General features: G+C 41.3%; 2 protein-coding genes and 1 long non-coding RNA gene across 11 annotated transcripts in view; 2 read left to right on the forward strand and 1 right to left on the reverse strand.

Annotated features, from left to right (window-relative positions):
* The window catches only part of Soxn (SRY-box transcription factor soxNeuro), a 283,767-nt gene that overhangs the window by 14,825 nt on the left and 248,547 nt on the right, over positions 1 to 20,395 (forward strand). For all 7 annotated transcript variants that reach the window (XR_011721188.1, XR_011721210.1, XR_011721230.1 and 4 more), the window contains one exon: positions 6,849 to 6,912. The gene's annotated coding sequence lies outside the window, so the exon portion shown is untranslated. The remainder of the gene's footprint in view (positions 1 to 6,848; positions 6,913 to 20,395) is intronic.
* Positions 11,507 to 15,684, reverse strand: LOC139782797 (uncharacterized). 3 transcript variants are annotated; one of them, XM_071722009.1, is made up of 4 exons: positions 15,545 to 15,684; positions 14,754 to 15,069; positions 14,273 to 14,458; positions 11,507 to 14,096 (listed from the first exon to the last, which is right to left on the reverse strand). In XM_071722009.1, the coding sequence occupies exons 2-4, from the start codon at positions 15,012 to 15,014 to the stop codon at positions 14,049 to 14,051; spliced, it is 495 nt and encodes a 164-aa protein (XP_071578110.1). In that variant the 5' UTR covers positions 15,015 to 15,069; positions 15,545 to 15,684; the 3' UTR covers positions 11,507 to 14,048. The 3 variants fall into 3 exon arrangements, with proteins under 3 accessions (XP_071578110.1, XP_071578060.1, XP_071578005.1); XM_071721959.1 differs by having other exon boundaries at positions 14,754 to 15,053; positions 15,125 to 15,630; XM_071721904.1 differs by having other exon boundaries at positions 14,754 to 15,631.
* Positions 16,781 to 18,050, forward strand: LOC139776753 (uncharacterized). Its single transcript, XR_011719234.1, has 2 exons — positions 16,781 to 16,831; positions 16,896 to 18,050. It is a non-coding gene; the product is annotated as an uncharacterized lncRNA (long non-coding RNA).

Here is a 20,395-nt window from a genome sequence, read left to right on the forward strand (position 1 = left end):
GATAATTCGTTCGCTTGAGGAATCCATCGGATGTCGATATATCGGACGTCGGTCCTTTATTAATGTTCGCACGTGTGACACGTGCACGCATGCTCTGCATGGCATTATAACATTACGGATAATGCTTTCGCGAGCATCTCCCGAGGACTGATTCGCGTTATTGCATTATATGCTACTCGCACGCACACACAACATAATCGTCGTTTCTATTGGGTAGAGAGAGGAGGTCGTTGTATTCGCACGTGAATCGTGCTTGAATTCGTGTGTATCCCGCGCGACAAGGGACGCTGCTGCGTACGTGAAAACGAACCTGAATGATGACGATGCTATGCTGCAAATCAGGAGTACATTGCAGGAACTGCATATCGCGCGATATGGTACAAGAGCGGTAATGCAATTATCCTTAAGTCGTGCAAGTGGCAGGAAGATATTAATTTACTCGCTATTTAACTGTATTATTTTATTTCTTGACGGAAAAAATACACAGTAAGATATAAATCTGTTCATAATTCATATCTTAAGTAATTTGCAAGCAGAGTGATTAGCCCATCAAAAAATTTATTAATTAAAAAAATTTTATTTATCATTTGAATAATTAATGCACAGATTTTAAGAAATATAAAATAATTAGGACAATAATCATCACATAGTTAGATTATTATATCAACGATTTTTAAGTTGCAAAGAAATGTATATAGACAAGTTTCTTCTATGTACTTCTGTGGTATATCATATATATATATATATATATATATATATATATATACGTATTGATCACGATGACAAAGCGTTATATCGTTCCATTCTACATGCGATAAAAAGCACAGAGAGTGCGCATACAGTTGCATAATATATAAGAAGTTTGTTTCGCGGAGCCAATGATGAACACCAGTGGCAAATGCCTGGGAACTTTATGGGGGACTTCATAACCATAGTCGTCATAGAGAGGGGTGAGTGCGCGCTCGAACGAATTCTCTTTACCTCTTTATAGTCAATTAATCAGTTATGCTGCGAAGTTAATTTAATCGTGTCACTATGCATAATGCATATATTATGTCAGTTATGCGTACTGTTTTATTTGCATGCATTACGTGTTATATTCGCCCTAATTACAGCACGGATAATTCGCAGAGGATTTGTGCAGAGATCATTATATCCACCAAATCATTTTGATAGCATTCACAATACTATCGGTGTCGTTTTAGCATATTTCTTTGTTAGAATTCAGAGTTTTTCTTTCTTTAAAAATTAGGAAATTTGATAAACTCCTCCTTCTTTAGTAATTTAGGTCGATAGGGAACGTGAACGGATCGTCAAACGTACGGTGCTATCTATCGCACTTGTTCGATTCCCATACATCCGTTCCAAATGACTAAGATCTTTAAAGACGGTGTGCGGGCGATCGACTCGTTATTATTCGCGATTTGACGAGGGTGATGAAAGAGGTTTGACTTTTAGCCGACGAGCTGCGAGGGTTTGGGGCGGACGGTTTCGCGGTTTTGGTAGTGGCGCGGTAACAATGGATCGAGGATGGCGTGGCGCGGTCGCCACAATGCCAACTTGCCAGACTTCTTTGCGTGTCAAATGACTGAACCGCGGAGAGTGCGGGCGGAATCTATGGGTGGGGGGACCCGGAACGGGGGCCGAGGTGCAGGTACGGGGGTTGCAGAGAGAGCGAGAGAGAGAGAGAAAGAGAAAAGAGGAGAGGGTGGTATGAAAAGCGTGCTTTGTTTGGAAACAATGCCGATACTCGGCTACATCCTCATCTCCATTCTTCGCCTTGACGCAGCGCCGTACCGAAAAGGGTTGCCTTTATTCATCCCTGATTAAAGTTATAGGTTATTTTCGCTCCGTTTCGCGGCGGCGAAATTCGTGCCGACGGACTTTTCTAGCTGGCGCCAGTCCACGTCATGTTTGGCAATTGTTAATTCGTTGGTAGCAGGAGTCGGTACGAGTCAGTCGAATCTTCGATATTATATAGAATAGACACTGCACACGCGAAATGCTCTCGATATCGATAACGAATTTAGAATTGCAAATTTACGATTTTAAATGAACGGTCTCAATATCCAGATCATCATCAATACCGTTACCATATCTTGCTTTCGCGATTTATACATTTATAGTAATAGTCGTTTAAAAATATTCTTTTTAAAAAGAAAATTTTTCGGGAACGTGTACCGCGCGAATCGGTCGTGCGATCTATGGACGCATCCTTTAATGGAGCGACGTGTCCCAGCGTCAGCTAAGGTTTCTTTGCGTCGTAGGAAAGCCGAAGGAGAAAACGAGGGAGGTTATTACGGGGATGGGGCGCGTCATCGTAGGAAAGCTCGTAACAAACTATTGAAAAGCCCAGGAATGAAAAATCAATGGCGGGTGACGTTGGGCACGAGTCGGGCCGGACTACGGATGACGAGTATATATATCGGCGGGGGCGGCGGGGCTGTGCGACGGGAGGACGGGGTTGGAGAGGGGAGTGGGTGATTCGGTGAATGGAATATTATTGGGGCATCCTTTCACGCGGACTCGACGGAAGCTAGAAGACCTCATCTGGCGGGCTGTATGGATAGCGTTCGCCCTGGCAATGCCGCCTATTGAACCGTCGGTTATATACGTACACATACACACGTATTACGCGCATCTCTGTACAGATAGACGCGAATATGAACGCGCGAGCGACTCGTATGCGTGTACACGTATGTGTACGCGGTGTATACGAAGGAGCAGTTTACACGAAAACGCAGTTCATTCGTTCGTTCGTTCGTTCCGTCGCGTGTATACGCGCGCACACACACAGAAACGCGCGCTCCATGTAGATGCACCCGCTACAGACGCGTACGTATGTACGTTTCCGCGACTATGTGCGCGCCCGGCACATACGTGTGAGTTCTTACATTTCATGATTTATCGCGCAGCTTTCAGCGGGCCTCAAAGCGTCCTGAAAGCGCGCAGATTGATAAAAGAAATAATAGAGGACGCGAAATAGAGGGACTCGATCTGATACGGGGAGAGAGCGCGAGATAGGGGGTGCGAAGGGATGGTGGATGCCGCGCGGCGGGAAACGTCGCCGATGAGAGCGGGAAGATGGAAGGGGGAAGGGTTGATGTGGGCGGCGGGAATGCGACGGCGGACGCGCATCGGACGTCGTTCTTGTGAAATAGGAGAGCGCGGTGGATTCTTTCGATATGCTTTGGTTCACGCGCGTGTCCCACCCTCTCTCTCTCCGCAATCCGGCGTCTCATTCGATCGCGTGTCTCCGCACTCGACCGGCACGCGAACTTCCCGTCCACCCCCCTCCCTCGCTTTTGCAGCACGTGTACGTGTTTCCTACCGCCTCACGGGGACTCGTTATGGCATTGAATATCTCCGGGCGTAACTAAGCCTTAAATCGAAATTCCGTTAAAGTGAGTGTCGCTTGAATTTAAGCGATAAAATTTGGCAATTTACTCGCGGTTATTTTTTGACGCTATATAAATGCGAATGATATATTTTGACATCTTATGCGATATTTTACATCGTAGCAAATTACTCATTTCTAATTTAAAAAAGAATGTAACGCGTTTAAGCGTTTAAAAAATATTTAAGAATTTCTATAATCATCAAAGGGAAAGAAGTGTCGTAAAAATATTTAATATATTTTGCTGAGATGTAGTGATGCTGTTTAACATTTTTGTGCGGTGAGGTGACAGGACTGAGAAATTCAGCATCTGCGTTTTTAAAAGGATAATTGAGTATGTATACTCTATCTCTCTTTTCGTGATGAAGTTGATCTCGTTGTACGAGTTTCGTCTACAACGTTTCGATCCGCACGTTTGACGATGATAATCGCTTCGCGAGGATTTGCCTCGAAGTATGCAGCCGCCGGAATGCAACGGCGGGCGCGTAGACGAGATAAAGAGACTCGCGGCGTGGAAAGGAAGGTGTGGAAAGAGAGCTGTGGTTAGAGCGAGAGAGAAGGGTAGGCAGGGGAAAGACGAAGGGTGGCCGGAAAGTTGCAAATGGTATGAAAGGGGGCGAGAGCGCGTGCGAGAGACCGAGGGTAAAGAGGGGAAAGACAAAAGGGGTGGTAGAGAACTGTGAATCTCGTGGCAGCATTGTCACTCCATTCGCCGGGCTTGCAAAGCCGGGGCGGTTCCGACGCCACCACCACTGTCACTATAACCACCACCTCCGCCAACGACTACCGCACCGCTACCGCTGCTACACAACCGCGCTACCACCGTCATCCGCCGCCGCCACCGTCGCTGGCGCCAATCCCACGAAGTTACCTTGTTTTACTGCCGTCTTCCGGATTATCTATCGAATCGACCGATGTGGTTAATTACTCGTTAATACGCCGCTGACATTAATTTCGCGATTTTGGCTTTAAGCTGGTGGCATGGTGTTGATAAACGAAAGGGCCCGACTTCCGAAGCTTTTTTGCATTAAAAAAAATATAATATATATTTTTATAAATTAATAAGCTGGAAGAATATTTAAAATAAAATTAAAAAACGCAGAGGAGTTTTAATTCTCGTTAAATTGCAATAATTTTGTATTATTAACAAGTTTGAGTTTATTATACGATGATAGTATTCCCTTCGAGATGTGTGTTGTGTATTCACTGAAAAAAGATCCGTTTGATTTTGTAACAGTCGGTCGCAATCTCTCCGCCCGCATCTAAATTGCTAAGAATTTTTAGTCCTTTAAACAGCGCGTTATTTGAGTTCACTTTGTGCCAGCAAGGGTATATATTCCACCCCTTTAGCGAGTTATAATGCGGCTTGGAAAGGGTCCGTTTGAACGAACGATTTATCATTATCCCGATAACCCGACGACGATACGACGCTCGATGCGCCGAACGGTCTCTATTTGCGCGGGGTTGTATGATTTACTATTTCCTCGGCGCATCTGCTCGCTTAATTAACGTTTCTCCGATGCTGTTTCGGAGATACGATCGGTGTCGCGGTGCTGGGTACCGGGCGCAAGATGTTACACGAAAATCTACCTGTCGATATCAACTAGCAATTATAAAGCATATTTTAGATTATACGTTCATTTAGCTAAACATATAACGAAATAATTTTTATAATACGAATTATTGCCATTTTCGAGATTATTTATTGGGTCAGTTCATAAATATAAGTTACGTCTTATTTAACAAACTAAATTTTTATATTTAAAGAACAGTATAAGTAGATACACTCTACTTGCAACAGATAAAATAATTATAGATACCACAGGTAATACTGGTTTCTCAAAAGAATTAAGTGATTCGGTAGTATAGCATAACTTAATTTATCATTATGAATCAACCCAATATTTGTACGTATCCAAAAAGTTAGCGAGATTAGCAGTAATAATATATTCTTAATATATTCGAATTTCCATCATTTTATTTTAAATTTAACATGCTTCGGACTTTAGTATGGAGAAGATCGTGGCGATTGCGACTTATTTCGGGCTCAATCACACGCGTCGTCGTGCGTGGCATCGGATGCGCTTAAAGTGAAAAGTTCTCGGGATAATAGGCGCTCGACTGCGTTTTTCAATGGCTCGTGCATCAGCTCTCACGCGTTCTCTGTCTCTTTCCGTCTCTCCCTCTCCGTGGCGGCACGTGGTTTCGAGTAATTACACGGCGGCGGGGAGGGCAAACATATTGTTCAGCCGCAAAGGGTGGTTCGAGCAACCCGCGGTAGGTCGAGTAGAGTGGGAATATATACACGAGGGCGTGGAGTCGATCCGATGATGTGTGCGGCAATCCACCCTCTGAAATAATCGTATCGAAAGAAAATCCATCGCGCAATTCAAAACTTTTCTTTTTGTTCTCATTCCAAGTCTTGCCTTGTCTAAAAATTAATTGTTTATTAACTCATTTAATTTAAGAATTAATATTGAAATGAATTAGTTTTAAAATAAGACTTATCTCGTGACAATATCACAGTGTTTATGAAATAAGTACATTCTACTGATAATACAAAATAAATAAAAATTATTGAAATGTGTTATTGATAAATTTTGCATTAGCTCACTGCTTGACTTTAGACCTGATAATGACTAAAAGTGAATTTCTTCGTCTTTTATCATCCGAACGACAGTTTTTCTTTTTTCCCCTCTCTTGCAGAGAAGTCTTTCGTGAATCCACGATGGCACGTCTGTCGATGTATAATCCGTTCGGGGTAGCCAGGACAGAGAAAGAGAGAGAGCGGGGCACACAATGTCGGTGCCTCGTATCTTCGGTATCTCTTTGCGCGGAGCTCTCATTGTGACCGCGGGGCGGCATAGTCAGCTATTATGTTTATTAAGTTGGCGGGATGTGCTGATTCCAAAAGAGAAGTCGACGGTGGATGGGTGGGTGCCCCGGGTGAGGAAGGCCGGATAGTCTCTAGGAGCAGGGGGTGTATTGTCCCGCGCATTGTCTGCCCCATTGTGTGACATCACGGCCCGATAACTGCCGATAAGGCCTCGGCAATGCTCAAACTGTGGGGGTGTATGCACGATCGCGTCGCGCGTTTTCGCGCGCGCACAAGAGCGGAGGATATAAAAAGAAGAATATAACGTAGATGTGTAGCTGACGAAAAGAATACCGATGTCGCGATGGGGAAGGGTGAACAGGGAACGACTCGATTTCCTTTACTTTTCTATAGCCGTTTCTCTACGAACTAATGTGCAAGCTGTATCACAAACATCGCGCGAAAATTGAGAATTGAAATAAGTTGCAATTCGAATTGACCGATATTACGTTGTTTACGTTATTTGTGCCGCGGATAGGACAGTATATCATTTATAATATTTATATTGAGCATTTACATTTCTTATTTCTTATGACATTTAATTCTTGCTCTTATTAAGATTGATTTCTGTTTCAGGTCCTTGGCTTTTGCATCGATGCGACCAAATAAGTGACACTTTCACTCTTCTAATTCTGCGTTGGTAAGTAAACATTTAAGTCTGCATGCGTTACATCTAATACGGTTACGGTTAGAGAAGAAACTCGCCGATCTTCTCTGAAGAAGAGTAAATTATCTTTCGCGATGCGGATTCTAGTAAAAAAAAAAAACTGACCGAATACAATTATAATATAAATAAAATAAGATAAAATAAAGATAATCGCGAAAAGTTTAATAGTATTATGCTAGAGCCACGCGCGATACAAAGCCGCATCTGTTAAAAGAACATGTTAAGAAACAAAATATAGTAATATAAGGATAATATTGTAAAATAATTTAACACATTGCATCTCATATTGTCACTGTGCAAGATATGAAAATTATGACGAGCGATGTGCCTATACCTTTCATCTCTATATTTGCACTGTGTTGACATTATATTGACTCGGGGACTTGGCACGAATGCCGGACGCGGCTACCGACCATACATGAATAACAATCAGGAGCTATAACCCTCCCGCGATACATAATACTCATAATATATGTATGTATACGGTGGCCTTTTACGGGCGCCGCATTTTTATGTTAATCGCGCAATCCTAGACAGGCGAGACGACTGCCACCCCTCCTTTTGTTATCTTATAGCGCAAATAGTGATCGCCGTCCGAATTTGTTCCGCGCGAACGCCGTAAATGGAAAAGGTCATCTCGTGGAGGGAGGAATCGCGAGGGTGCATGTACGCGGGGGCATATTTTTTGACCGAACTCCACGTTAAATATGAAGGGCGATCCGACCGCGTTCTTTTTTTTTTCTTTTCGTGAATAAGTGTGCACAGATTTGGGGCTACTTGGGAATTGACCGGCTATTTGAACGGTGACGTGAATAGGGGATTCTATTGATACGGGTTCGTTTTATTTATTCGCTACTAAATAATCTATGATTATATTATTTATGAGAGAAGTGATTAAAATATTAAATTATAAGAATAATCGAGAATAATCGAGAATAATCGAGAAGGCTCAAAAACACGTAGGAGGCACATATGTTAGACATTTCCCGCATCTTTCTTTTTTGTTCTTGATAAAAAAAACCATATGTTTCAAAATCTTTATTTCCTTTTGAGCTTTGTTTGCTTCAGGTGAGGTCTGTATTCAACATGAAGTGAAAATCTGTTAGACATTTGTCGCAAATGTATATAGGAAATATGGACTAGGTACTTCGTTCAACGATTTAGCATCCTTCCGTGGGTATCTCGCTGGTGCGACTCGATGTGCGATTCAGCACTTCGCCGATTCAAGGCTCCTCTTGAGAACGTTGTAGAAACGAAGGCGACGCTTACGAGGAGTTATAGAAGGAGAAAAGGGAAAGACGGAAGTTAGATGAGAAGAGAGAAAGAAAGAGAGGGAGAGAGAGGGGGAGAGAGCGCGAGAGAGACAGAGCGACGCGGAGCCGCGGCGGCGGCTGGACGTTTTATGCGCGCCGCGCAAAAGATGCCTTTGAATCCTTAATTCCCTTTGAAACTCTCATTCTGGGAGCAAAATGGCGAGAACGAGGCGTATTCTTCGGCTGAATGACGTATTGAGCGAGTTTTGTATGCCGTTGCGTCCGCGGACGGCTCATCCAGCGGCCCTATGGTCGCTTATACGCGTTATACGTATTACGTTCTCTCTTTTCTCTTTCCACATCGCGCAGTCACGACAAGAAACGTACGAGTCTGCACGTCCTTTTCTCTTTCTCGAGATTCTCTCTTCCCGCTTTTCGTTTTTCGGCAATATACCCTCGCGACAGAGAATGCTGCCAGTTCCGTAATTCAGGTTTCTCTTTCATCTCTTTCATAGGTTGATAGCGTGCCACGTTATACGGGCTGTCCCTCAAAAGCTTCGTCTAAAAATGAAATTAGCGATTTTGCTCCTTTATAAGCATTCTGTTATCAGAAGTAATAAAATCAGTTTGGAGTCGTTTCTTTGCGGAACTTTTTAATTTCGTAAGTAAGTCTTACTGTGTTATCTCATACTTTATTGAGGGTAAGGTATGAAACACCAATAACAAGTATTTTTTTTAAATTGCAACCCGCTTCGGGCGATAAACTGCATCGGTAAATGAGATTACTCTTGGATAATGGAAAGGATTACATTGACCCTTCCCCAAGGTCTCGTTCGCACAATCTTAGCTTCGCTTTATCGCCTCTAACAACTATCGCGTCGTGATAATTTCCCGTTGAAATTGCCGGCAAATATCATGTGCATCCCGGAATTCCGGACGAGATTCACGTTAGGCCATCGATCGACCCCTCGCGGAAACTCGCGCGCTCGTCTAACGAGACATTCGGTAGTAGGATTCGACGACCACTGTCGCCGTCGCCGTCGCCGTCGCCGTCGCCGTCGCCAGGGCGGAGAAATCTCGCGACGTGTACGCTTCAAGAACTCGGCATTATCGGTCGGGTTTTCTCACGGATACAATTTCCCGACGCAATTTTCTTTTCAGTCGGCCCCGGCGAATCCAACGCGCGCGCGGGTTGGACCGTGGGTGGCAAATGGCAAAGAGAGAGAAAGAGATACGGTGACAAGGGGGTGTGCGGAAGGGTGCAGAAAGAGGCGGGGGAGGGGAGGAGGTGCGGCGCAGCCCATATTCGTGCATTGTGGCACGTTCCATCGCGTTCTCAACTGAACTGAACTCGACTCAACAGTGGAGGACACAATGGGCGGTATGAATAAGTATAACAGACAGACACCGGTACAGACAGACACAGGTAGCTCAGGCCGCAGTATGTGAATGAGGAACCCATTTGATAACACGCCTCCACAGCCACCCAGGTCCATTGTGTCGCTTCCTATTCAGCTGCTCTATGCCCTCTTCTCCTCCTATCCCCTCTTTACCGTCCCTCTCTCTCTCTCTTTCTCTCTCCCTCTCTCGTTCTCTCTGCTCTCAACCCCCTCCTCCCCGCCTCTGCCGGATTCACCTTGCTGGTGATGTTACCCCTCTCGCTCGCTCGTTCTCGTTCCAATATCATCGCGGAGATCTTGTCCTATCTGTCCTGCACCTGTATTATGCACAGAGGAAAAAGGCAGACACGGATTCGCCGTGTGGATCCCTTCTCCTTCATTTCGATCGCGCGTTGGCTGCGTAGGATCGGATCGCGATGCGAGTGAATTAGAAACGCGATGCACCGTGCGAAAACCGCTCAGGACCGATGAATAACTTACGACACAACTTAATCTTTACTTGTTATTGTGTCCCAAAGGAGGTAGATATTCTCATCATAGGGATTATTCAGCGTTCGGCAAAGTAGAAGCTATAAACTATTTTTTTCATTTTGAAAAAAAAACGAAGAAACTTTATAAAAGATAATTAAATATAATATATAGATCTAATTATTTTATTTTACTATTTTGATATTATCTTATAAATTCAAAATATCAATTTGTAGTATTTATAGTCAAAAATATCAAACTTTTACCCTTCTTTATCGTTGTTCTCTTCAATGGCACGCGTATGCGTCTTTAGCGGCGAAAGGGTTAAACCGACCCTGTCTGCGAAATAGGTATTACTAGCGAATGATCCTGGTCGCGTGGATGCTATAGAGACTATCCTGGGGATCGCAGTCGTACGCATAGGTTATACATCGACAGAGAGAGAGAGAGAGAGTGAGAAAGAGAGAGGGGGGGAGGGAGGAGTACCGACCAACAACAATGAGGCAGAGACAAAGCCCAGGTACAATGCTGATGTTGAACTCGACTGATTTCGACGATTTTTGGCCTTTGCATGTGCATCGCGCGTTACTCGACAATGATTCCCGCATACGTAATCATCGCTATAGCCGCGGAACTCTGGTACCCTCGCTCGTGGCAGTGGCTCTCACTCGCGGCCTCTTTTTCTCCGGCTGGACCTCTTTTGAGAGCGTCTTCGATGCTCGAGTCCCGATAGAGAATCAGCGTGAGACGGCGGTCCGTTTGTCGGCTCAAACTCTGGCTCATTGAATAATAGTTGAAAGTCATAGGTGACTCGTCTTCATTCGCGCAACTCGCTTTTCAGTCGTGTGTTTAAGCGACGATCATTGCATCGGCGTAAGTGGAGGTCAATCGGCAATCATGTATAGCTTAAAATCTATTTTTAGAACATTTGATCTTTAGGAAATGTGTGTATTGTGCGTGACTCTTAATATGAAAATTTAAGTTATTATCTAAAGTTACGATGAAAAATGTCGATTTTTAGAGGAAATCAGTGTATGTGTAAGCAGCAGTATGTGTAAGAAATTCAGCTAATCATCAGGATCAACGTTAGCAGATGTCGGAATAACATTAGACGTCAACGATCTCAAATGTCGATATGATTCATCATGGGTCGGAATTCGTTTCACGGTTCGATACCAATTTATCGTGATCAGGAGCATTTTAAATTTTTACAGTAATCTCGCACCGGATGAATCGTACATTATGTACAGAGTACTCTCAATTCGATTATTGAGCCCACCTATTCTGATGCCTGTTAATTAAATCATTCAAAAGTAAAACATTGGTTTTTACAATAATAAAAGTAATTATTGTAAAAATATAATATTTGTATTCTACACGAACAAGAATACGTGTCGATTTACACAATTCTCGCTGAATCAATGAATTAATCATCTCTCAATAAAATTTACATCAATTTGACAATTTTATTTTGCTCCTTATATAAATATGTAAAGATATAAAATATTTTGTACATGTCCTATAAGTAGAAATGCACAAGCTACTCAGAATCGCTTTTGTTTGGTCTCCTGAAGCGTGAAGAAAATAAGCACACCTATTCTCTTCATGCATAGGCAGGCTCAAGTTAAGAGTGGGACTTTGCACAAAGAATTCCGCGATACACATCGCGAAACTGACGGCAATCTCTCGCCAGTCTCCGCGGTGCTTTTTCGACTCTCGCAAAGGGTGGATTCCTGATCGATTGAGCACCGCTGACCGCACCTGAATAGATACATTGTGCCGAGGCGGCCTATTGACGGGCGATTGTTCCCTCAACAATAACAACAATATCTGAATAGTCGTCCTGCGCATCTCTCGCGCGTTGCACGCACCCACGCATCCGCGCGTGCACGCACGGACGGGGCGCTTCCACACGCGCGCGTGCACCGGTGTACACGCACGCGTGCAGCCTGATGAAAGGTTCCCGCACACCCCGCGGAATACATGCAAGCAATATAAACGCACGTACCAGTGGATTTAGTAAATATCGGGGCCCGAAGGCGAAAAATCGGCGGACAGGAAGCATCGTTCTTAATTTCGATCATTAAATGAGAAGTGTTTGGCATAATATTAGCATTTAATTTGTAATTATTATAATAAACAATGGACACATAACGCTCGTGTCTAAAATAAATCTCGTGCATCGCAGGAAAACTGGGCAAAAAATGCTGTTATATGTGAGAGATTGCTATTTTTATATAATTTCCTTACGGTAAAATATCTCTCTTTCCTTTTAGCAATTTGTCCATTTTTTTCCTGGATGCGTGTATACGCGTGTGCGTCGGTGAGGATCGGAGTAATGCGCGCGTGTTGTGCGGTCGCGAGCCTCGCGAGTGTGGTCTCTCTCGTTAGGGGTGTGAGTGTTTCGGGCGGGATTGTGGATCGAACCGGCCACACAGCGCCACGCCGGGTGTTACGCTCGAACTGAAACAATGCAGAAGCACGAGGGTCCGAGCGATCAACCCCCTTGTGCGGCTCGTGAAACGGCACTAATGCCTTTCGCGCGAATTTACGCGCTAATTCGCCGAGCGTTCATCTTCGGCCTGGCTCAAGTATCGCTACTGGAAGGTCCGCTGATGTTGCACCGCGGCGATATTGCCATGCGAAATATTCTTAACTTGGGGATAGAGTTGCTCCATCTCGTTTTATAAAACGCTGAATATATGAGATTCAGCGGGTGAGAGAACGCTACATACCTAAGTTATTTACATATTTCTCGCGAACATTTTTTAATATGATTTTATTTAATGTAAAAGCATAATTAATAACGCAATATTGGGATATATAAAATATTGTTTATCATGTATTTATAAACAATGGTCAAGGTATATATGCAATGCCGTCGTAGAAATACGTATTTATATCCTACGAGCAGGTACTACATTACCGCGAAAATGTAAGGGTTGATTTTCGGTCGTTTATAGAAATTGCCGGTCGTTCATGATACTACCTGAAACGCAATACATCTACCGGTGTGTCACTTGATAACGATATTCTACGAAATGCAACGGCATTTGTTTATGGTTACTGTAAAAAATAAAATGATAATTGTCGATGATAATGACAATCTTGACACTAGGATAGCGAGATGTATCTTTAAATTAATAAGTTTGTGTAAAGAATACATAAAGAAAAGTCTTTGGGCGACATGTGACTTTTCGCACACACGCACGCACACACACTGCGAGTTGTAAGCCTACGGTCGTTTCTCTAGTTAAACGTTCAATCTGTTTTAGATCGTCATATCGTGCGTAAAAGATCCGATATTGTTCGATCGTTCGATGACAGTCACACGATACTCTATGCTCGGATAGTCTTATAAGGCGCCGATATCTTACGCGACATCGTTATTCGTCCGAAGTATAATTAGGTACATATGCGCTGTATAGTTGAAAATAGAAAAAAGATGTCGCAAGATGAGGTACATTTACATTCACTTTAGTAGATAATTAATTTTGCAAGATGAGGTACATTTACTTTAGTAGAGAATTAATTTTGTACTGTATCACAAAAAATTGTAGAATTGTATAATGCCTAACAATAAGATTTAGACATTAAATGACCCTGAATTATTTTTATTTTGATGCAAAATTCATTAGCTGACATAATTTCACCACATCTTACGATATCGTAATTAGGAGAACTGATGACCACTGCAGCCCGTATCCGGCAAGGGAACGCATACCGCTTAAATAATTCTAGATATCTCTTCCTAGACAAATTCATTAATACTAAATTAAATCACTAATTTACGCGAATATTTCAATTATTTCAATATTCACGTTTCTTATTGCGAATATAGGATCCCAACTTAGACATTAGATTTATATCTTCATACGTTCCTCGATTTACGATACGTCTCCATCCGGCTGCCGCTTATCCAGTCTATCACAGTTCAGTTGTCCATGACGTTGTTGCCGTCAATCGTTTCGTTACGTTTAAGTCGATATCAAAAGATAAACGATAGATTGGAAAACCCACATTCGTCGCAACGTTTCTGTAAGATACGATTTTAAACATTAGAATAAATTTTAATATTAAAATTGATTAGTTATATATAAATTATATACTATACCTGATATTGTTTAAAAATTAATTGTATTAAATACTTTTATTCCGACAATATAAAAACATTATCGTGATTTTTTTATTATAAGACGTCATCATACGTACAGTTTCAGTTTTGGTAGGCGGCTGCTCGCGTAGTCGATGATACATCAGGCGATTAGTTATATAATCTTGAAGATTGTGTCGAGACAACGTTCGATCTCTCATTTGCCAGTCGAACGACGGTCTGATGTTCGCTCCCAAGTTCAATATATCGCGGTCTTCGTATATTATGCGTAATGGTGCAGTTATCTGAAAGGAAATACTTTTAAATTTCTATCTTACATAGATGCATACTTATGCTTAATATGGTTAAGATTATAAGCATAATGCTATATCCATAAAATTATCTTTTCATCAAAAGACTTTCATATGCAATGCATATATTTATATAAGATGCTATAAATGTTATTTTTTTTATTAAGCCAATAGTCTTTAAGAAAAGTTTCTTTGATATTTCTCTCTCTTTCGATATGGCATTCCTACAGCTCCTTTTTATGTCGAGTTCTGAATTATTCGTGCGAACGCGAACGCTCGTAATGTTTACCTTCTCCTGGCTCTTCCACGGTGCTCTAGTGGGAGTCTCTGGTCGCGATGAGATCGGCGTTAATTCGACTGACGCCGATTCGGCGGACGTTGCGAGACTGCTGACGCCGCTGGACTCGCTTCCGGTACTTGGAGAAGTCCGCCCAGAATCGGACAAATTCCTCAAGTTCTGTTCGCGCTCAATATTAAGAAGCTTCAGGCTCAGTGTGGAAAAGCGTTCCGGGTCCAGACCGAATAACGGTAGCGCTAACGTCAATGCCATTTTTGCTCAGCGTTGTTTTCGATCTCTTCTTAGCGAATCCTTCGATCAAAATCGACTGTCACGATAATACTATGATTAGACGCGTGATATTTACAAGATCGATTATTTACAAAACTAATCCCCGTAGTTGGAGCGACCTCTGATCGATGTTCTACACATTTTTTGTTCACATCAGCACTTTGCATGTATCCTGCTTGGATTTAAAATAGAGAGAGAAAAAAAAACGAACGTTTGTAGTGAAATCAAGGAATTCTCAGCTTGTGCACTTCGCAAGTTTACTTTTTTTCGGTTTAAATCGCGTGGGGAACACTCGCGCGCGACATTTTCTGTCAGAAATAACGTATATTGGCAAAAGAATGTAATCTTAGAGTCCACATTGTACTTGTAGATGAATATTCGAGGGAGATTATTCTGTTCGAAAAGAGTTATTATTACGATTTTTCAACTTTCTTGAGAATACGCGCATCGCGTTAAATCGAATACATTTTACTATTTCTTATAACAAGATTTCACTTTTGCGTCGATATTACCTGGATCACAATAAAAGTAATAAGAGCCGCTTTAATAATAGAGCCGTTGCGAACCGTTACGACGTTAACCGACAACTGAAAGTGTGTCCTGCTTGTATATCCTGCCACACTGTTCACCTGTACATATAATCTTTTCGTATGAGCACTCGTGATGACAAACACGACCTTCTAATGTTTCGAATCGCGAGTGAGAAGCATTAATCCGGTCATGCTATGCTGTATTTTATCGGAAAAAGTACTAAACGTTAAATAAATATTAAAAAGACGAAAAATCGATATAGGTTTTTCGTACAAAAGAGGGATTTAAAATGAATTAATAAGATAGATAAATCTTGCAAGACTGTTTCATAATTTACACATTTATAATTTGTTTAGAAAATTTGAAGAAGTTTTAATTAAAAATTAATTAATTTAGAAAAATATTAATAGAGTGAATTCAAGGTTCTTTGATATAAAATCGCGTAGGTGGAATATATATATATAAGAAGATCAGTGAAAGCTCAGATCAAGCACTCCTTTACCTTTCTTCCTGTTGAAACCGTAGTTCTCTTATCGCTTATCTGACCATGTGGTGGCACTATTCTAACCCTGAGAAATCTCCTTTACCGACGAGGATGGTAAAGCCATTTTCCATTGGTACAGTTTGCTGTATGGACCCATGGTACATGCAACGTTCCTTCCTTCAGCAAGGATACTGGACATCTTGATCTACCAACGAAGTCTGCTTTGCCGACTGCAATTATTTTTTCGTGTTACTTTTCCCACATATAATAAGCGTTGCTAATTAACATTTACAAAACGATTTTACATACTTGCGATAACAACAACTTGTAATAATAACTGTTTTGATATCAAATATTATCCGGTTTTAATCGATACTTCTTACCATACGGCATGATGCCGGTAAATAATACTCAGGGTAACCGCGAGTCCTTGACGTCAAGCGTTCTTTTTGCAAGTTTGTTTGCTCGTAATACCGCTAGGATATCATTATATTGATCGTCTATTATTTAAATTTTCAGTTTTTATTATAATATATCACCCTGATGCATAATTTGCATATAAATTTCTCTCTGACGTTATGTTTCATCTCATCTTTTGACGGAAAGCAGACTGTAAAGATACGTTCGGTATAACGTGCTTTCGTATACTAGATCGAGCTTTCTCGCAAGCATTTGTTTTAACGTCGTATTCTTTATAAGGTGTATCAGAATACATTTAAGTCAGGTGGTCTGACGCTACTCAGGGATCGTCATAAACCAGGATGATGGATGCTTTATATGTGCGGTTAGTGAAAACGGATTCATCGTTCCAGAATTGACGGCAAAGTTTTCATTCGTCGTTCTTTCAGCTATCTCGTTCTCACAGGCTCCAGTGGACGTCACTCCAAGTGGTTATGAAAGATAGTCGCCAGGACATCGTTACGGATCGAAGACTATTATCGATTAAACGAGAGCAGGTTATTGCGCTTACGCTCCTTTCTCTGTCTATTCTGATGATATGCAATGGTCGTCTATAATGATAAGATAGATTGATAGAAGATAATGATAGTGATAGAAGAGAAGAAAGTTGTGTCCCTGTGAAGGGGGAGTGAATTTGATGTGTGGTGAAGTTTTCTGAACACAATTCCTCATGAATAAAAAATAGAAGAGCGGGATATCTCCTCCAACACAGGGCTTTCCTTCTTCGTGATATTGCTAATGTAGATATAATGGCTGTAATTACGCACTATAAAGCACATGCGTGTGTGTATATTATATATATATGTATATATATAGAGTCAAAGAGAGGGAGAGTAAAATAATCGCAAAACTCTCCCAAAAAGACTCTCAGGAAGAAGAAGAACCACGATGATTGGAAGATGAAATCGTGTACGTTGGTTTATCTATATTGGATTGCCCTCTCTAAGAGAGGAGGGAGCAATATTCATCCAATTATCCTCTAGAGTAGAGTATGTGATGTTGCATAGAAGAAGGGGACGAATTAAGTTAACAACTCTAGGAAACGGGAAAGAAATACTCTCACAACAAGGACTCTCAAGATGTATGAAAATTCAAGGCGAAACTTCTCTCAAACTTTCCCGGAACATCCCTCAAGAGAATTCTCTTGGAATAGAGTGGAGCCAAAGCTAGGATCTCTATCCCGTAATATGCTAGGATGAGGCCGATAATGAGTGAATTTCACACAGGAGGAAAGTGTTGAAAAGCGACAAGGATGATTTTCGGAAATTTAATGGGCCCAGTCTGAATATATCCCACGTCGGCTAATAATAAGTAACAGGCATGCACCACCTTCACCGAATGTAATACATGGACGTCGGCTATTTATATAGCGAAGAAACGGGAAAATTCTGTATATCTCTCCTACGATTCTTGAGCGCGATTTGAATTGACCGAGTATTCATGGGATTCTTTGTGAACGTGATTTGGTTGGAAGAGTATGAGGATGGACTGCTTGAAATCAGTTGAGGTTTCTTGCGAACTGTAGTAGCACCGTGGACCATCATTTTGCACCGGAATACAAAATAAAATTTTTTTTAATTCCATATCTTGATTGATTTGCAAGAAATAGTTTAAAGTTTATTTTTCAAAATAAAGTTGGTTAATATATAATGATGATACAATAAATACATATATATATTTGTATTTAAACTTGCCGCTGTGTATTTAAACTTTAAACTGTGTACGGCATGTCTAACAAAATATATAGCTGGTGAATATTACTTTTCTCGCAAACGATGTTCGTTGAAATTTTTCTGAGTTAGTAAAGTAATATTACAATTATTTTAATCAATATTCAAAATGATCTTTTTATTAAAAATGATTTATTATAAATATTTAAATAAATATTTTATAGAATATATACTATGTATACACGGTGAAAAAATTAATAATGCGTATTAGAATAAAAAAAATATATTTATTTTTATATGCGTTATTAACTTTTTCGCTATGTGTACATATTTATGTGTCCTGGAAAATATTTAATTAAATAATAGAACATATATTAAAATGCACCTGTGTGACATTATCCTGGAGCTTTTGGTATGGTTCTGAAGGAGTACATTTAGTACCTTCTGTATACTAGAATTCTATGTTACCGACGTACGAGTTCTGATTTCGAATATCGTGGTATGCCGCCAGAGAACTCTAGTTGATACATTCAACCCTTTCAAGGCCTTTTCATAAAAAGATTAGTAGGGGTAGGGTTTTGCTTTGAAACTTTGTACTGATAAGTGCAAATAATTAAATCTAAATCACATATACATACATATACACATGTAATCACGGTCTTTTTATTTGTCTCACATATAGATACATGTTATATACATATATATCACATTATTTATATAAGAAGGACTTTAAGCTAAATAAAATCTTTAGTAATAATGTAGCATAGTTCATGTAATACTTTATCAGTATTTTATATATACTTTATCAAGATTTTATGTATGTATATTTTATTTTCTAAAACTTTATATTGCATGATTTCGTAATGACTTTCGTAATGACTTAATGATTTAATTGTAAAATTCTATAATAAGATCAAAATGCATTCGTTTATGCGGATATTAAAGAAATATAAATAGAATATATAACGGTTAGTTATTCAATTATATTTTCGTTAAAGAAATATATTTCGGAGATTCTGAAAAGAAAATTCATCGTTCGTTTTATTATATACATCCAGCTACAGAGTGCAAATTATACGCCGTACTTGTTTCTTGGGTGCGTTGTTAGATATTTCTGCGTTGTCAAGTATCTGGTGTATATACCGGGCGGACGTTACGCACGGCATCACATCGCGTCGCATTGCATCGCATCGCGTCGCATCGCATCGCATCGCATCGCGCGACCCATCCGGTGGCCCTAGCAACGCACATGCGCCCTTCTTGGACTCTCGCCTCTCTGGTTTCTCTCTCCGGATGGTTGGGGATTGGCCCGGAGTAACACCCCCTTATAATGGGTTCACCCGTCCGCGTCGAGTGCTAGAGAGAAAGAGAGAAAGCTGGAAGGAGAGAGAAAGAGAAAGAGAGAGAGAGAGAGAGAAAGGAAGGGAGAGAGAAAGGGAAAGATAAATAGAGATGGGTAAAACGAGGGAGACTGAGGGAGAGATGTAATTCCGTAGTAGCGAGAGAGGAGCGAGAGAATCGGACGAGAGCGAGAGACAGGCGGCTGCGAGGGCCGCGCGCGAGAGGGATGAGGGCAACGGAAGCCATATTGATTTCCCTATGTTTCCCCGTGTTGTTACTATAGCGCCCGGCGAGGGTGCGAGTAGTAGGCAGGTACTACCCTCCTCGACAGCCACCCCGTTCTTCTAACTGTCGGTTGTCCGGCGAGAGAGACTGTGCTGTACCACGGCGCGGCTCGTCGCTCCGTATATTCTGTCCTCGCGATTCCCTCTCTTCTTCTTCACTCGTCTCTTTCCCTCGCTCCACTGTTTTTTTTCCCTCGCGACCTTCTGTCTCGCGTACAAAGTATCGCCCGCTATTTTCTCACCGTCTGTCGTTGTGTCGTCTGGACCAAGCGAGCGATTTAGAGCAGTATGTTTTTGAAAGCATGAGATGTCACCGCGATATTACCGGAGTAATATTTTCTTCGTTTCAATACATGTAACCTTGTATTTTATCAGTTTTATCTTATAAAATTTGAAATCTTATTTTTTTTAAGTCTTAAAACACGGAAGAAAAGACATAACAGCGAGGAAAGCGGTTTTCTTCGCTGTTTGATTGAGAAGAATATTTATTTCGTGATTATAAAATTTTTTTTTTTATTAGCTGCGAGCATCGCGTTGTCGCATAATTTGTAAAAGCAGGTTGCCAAATTACAAATCAACGCTTTAACCCACCTT

The sequence above is a fragment of the Temnothorax nylanderi genome, unplaced genomic scaffold, assembly GCF_030848795.1.
Source record: "Temnothorax nylanderi isolate EJ_2023f unplaced genomic scaffold, tnyl_v1.0 TNYL_tig0001_pilon, whole genome shotgun sequence".
Taxonomy (NCBI): Eukaryota; Metazoa; Arthropoda; class Insecta; order Hymenoptera; family Formicidae; genus Temnothorax; species Temnothorax nylanderi.

Bases quoted from the DNA above. Each gene is read 5' to 3' on its own strand.
- LOC139782797 (XM_071722009.1), bottom strand. From the start codon at position 15,014: ATGGCATTGACGTTAGCGCTACCGTTATTCGGTCTGGACCCGGAACGC. The intron at 14,459-14,753 runs GTAAACATTACG...ATTTCCTTTCAG, and splicing joins CGTGGAAGAGCCAGGAGAAG to ATAACTGCACCATTACGCAT. The intron at 14,097-14,272 runs GTACGTATGATG...CGTATCTTACAG, and splicing joins CGCCTACCAAAACTGAAACT to AAACGTTGCGACGAATGTGG.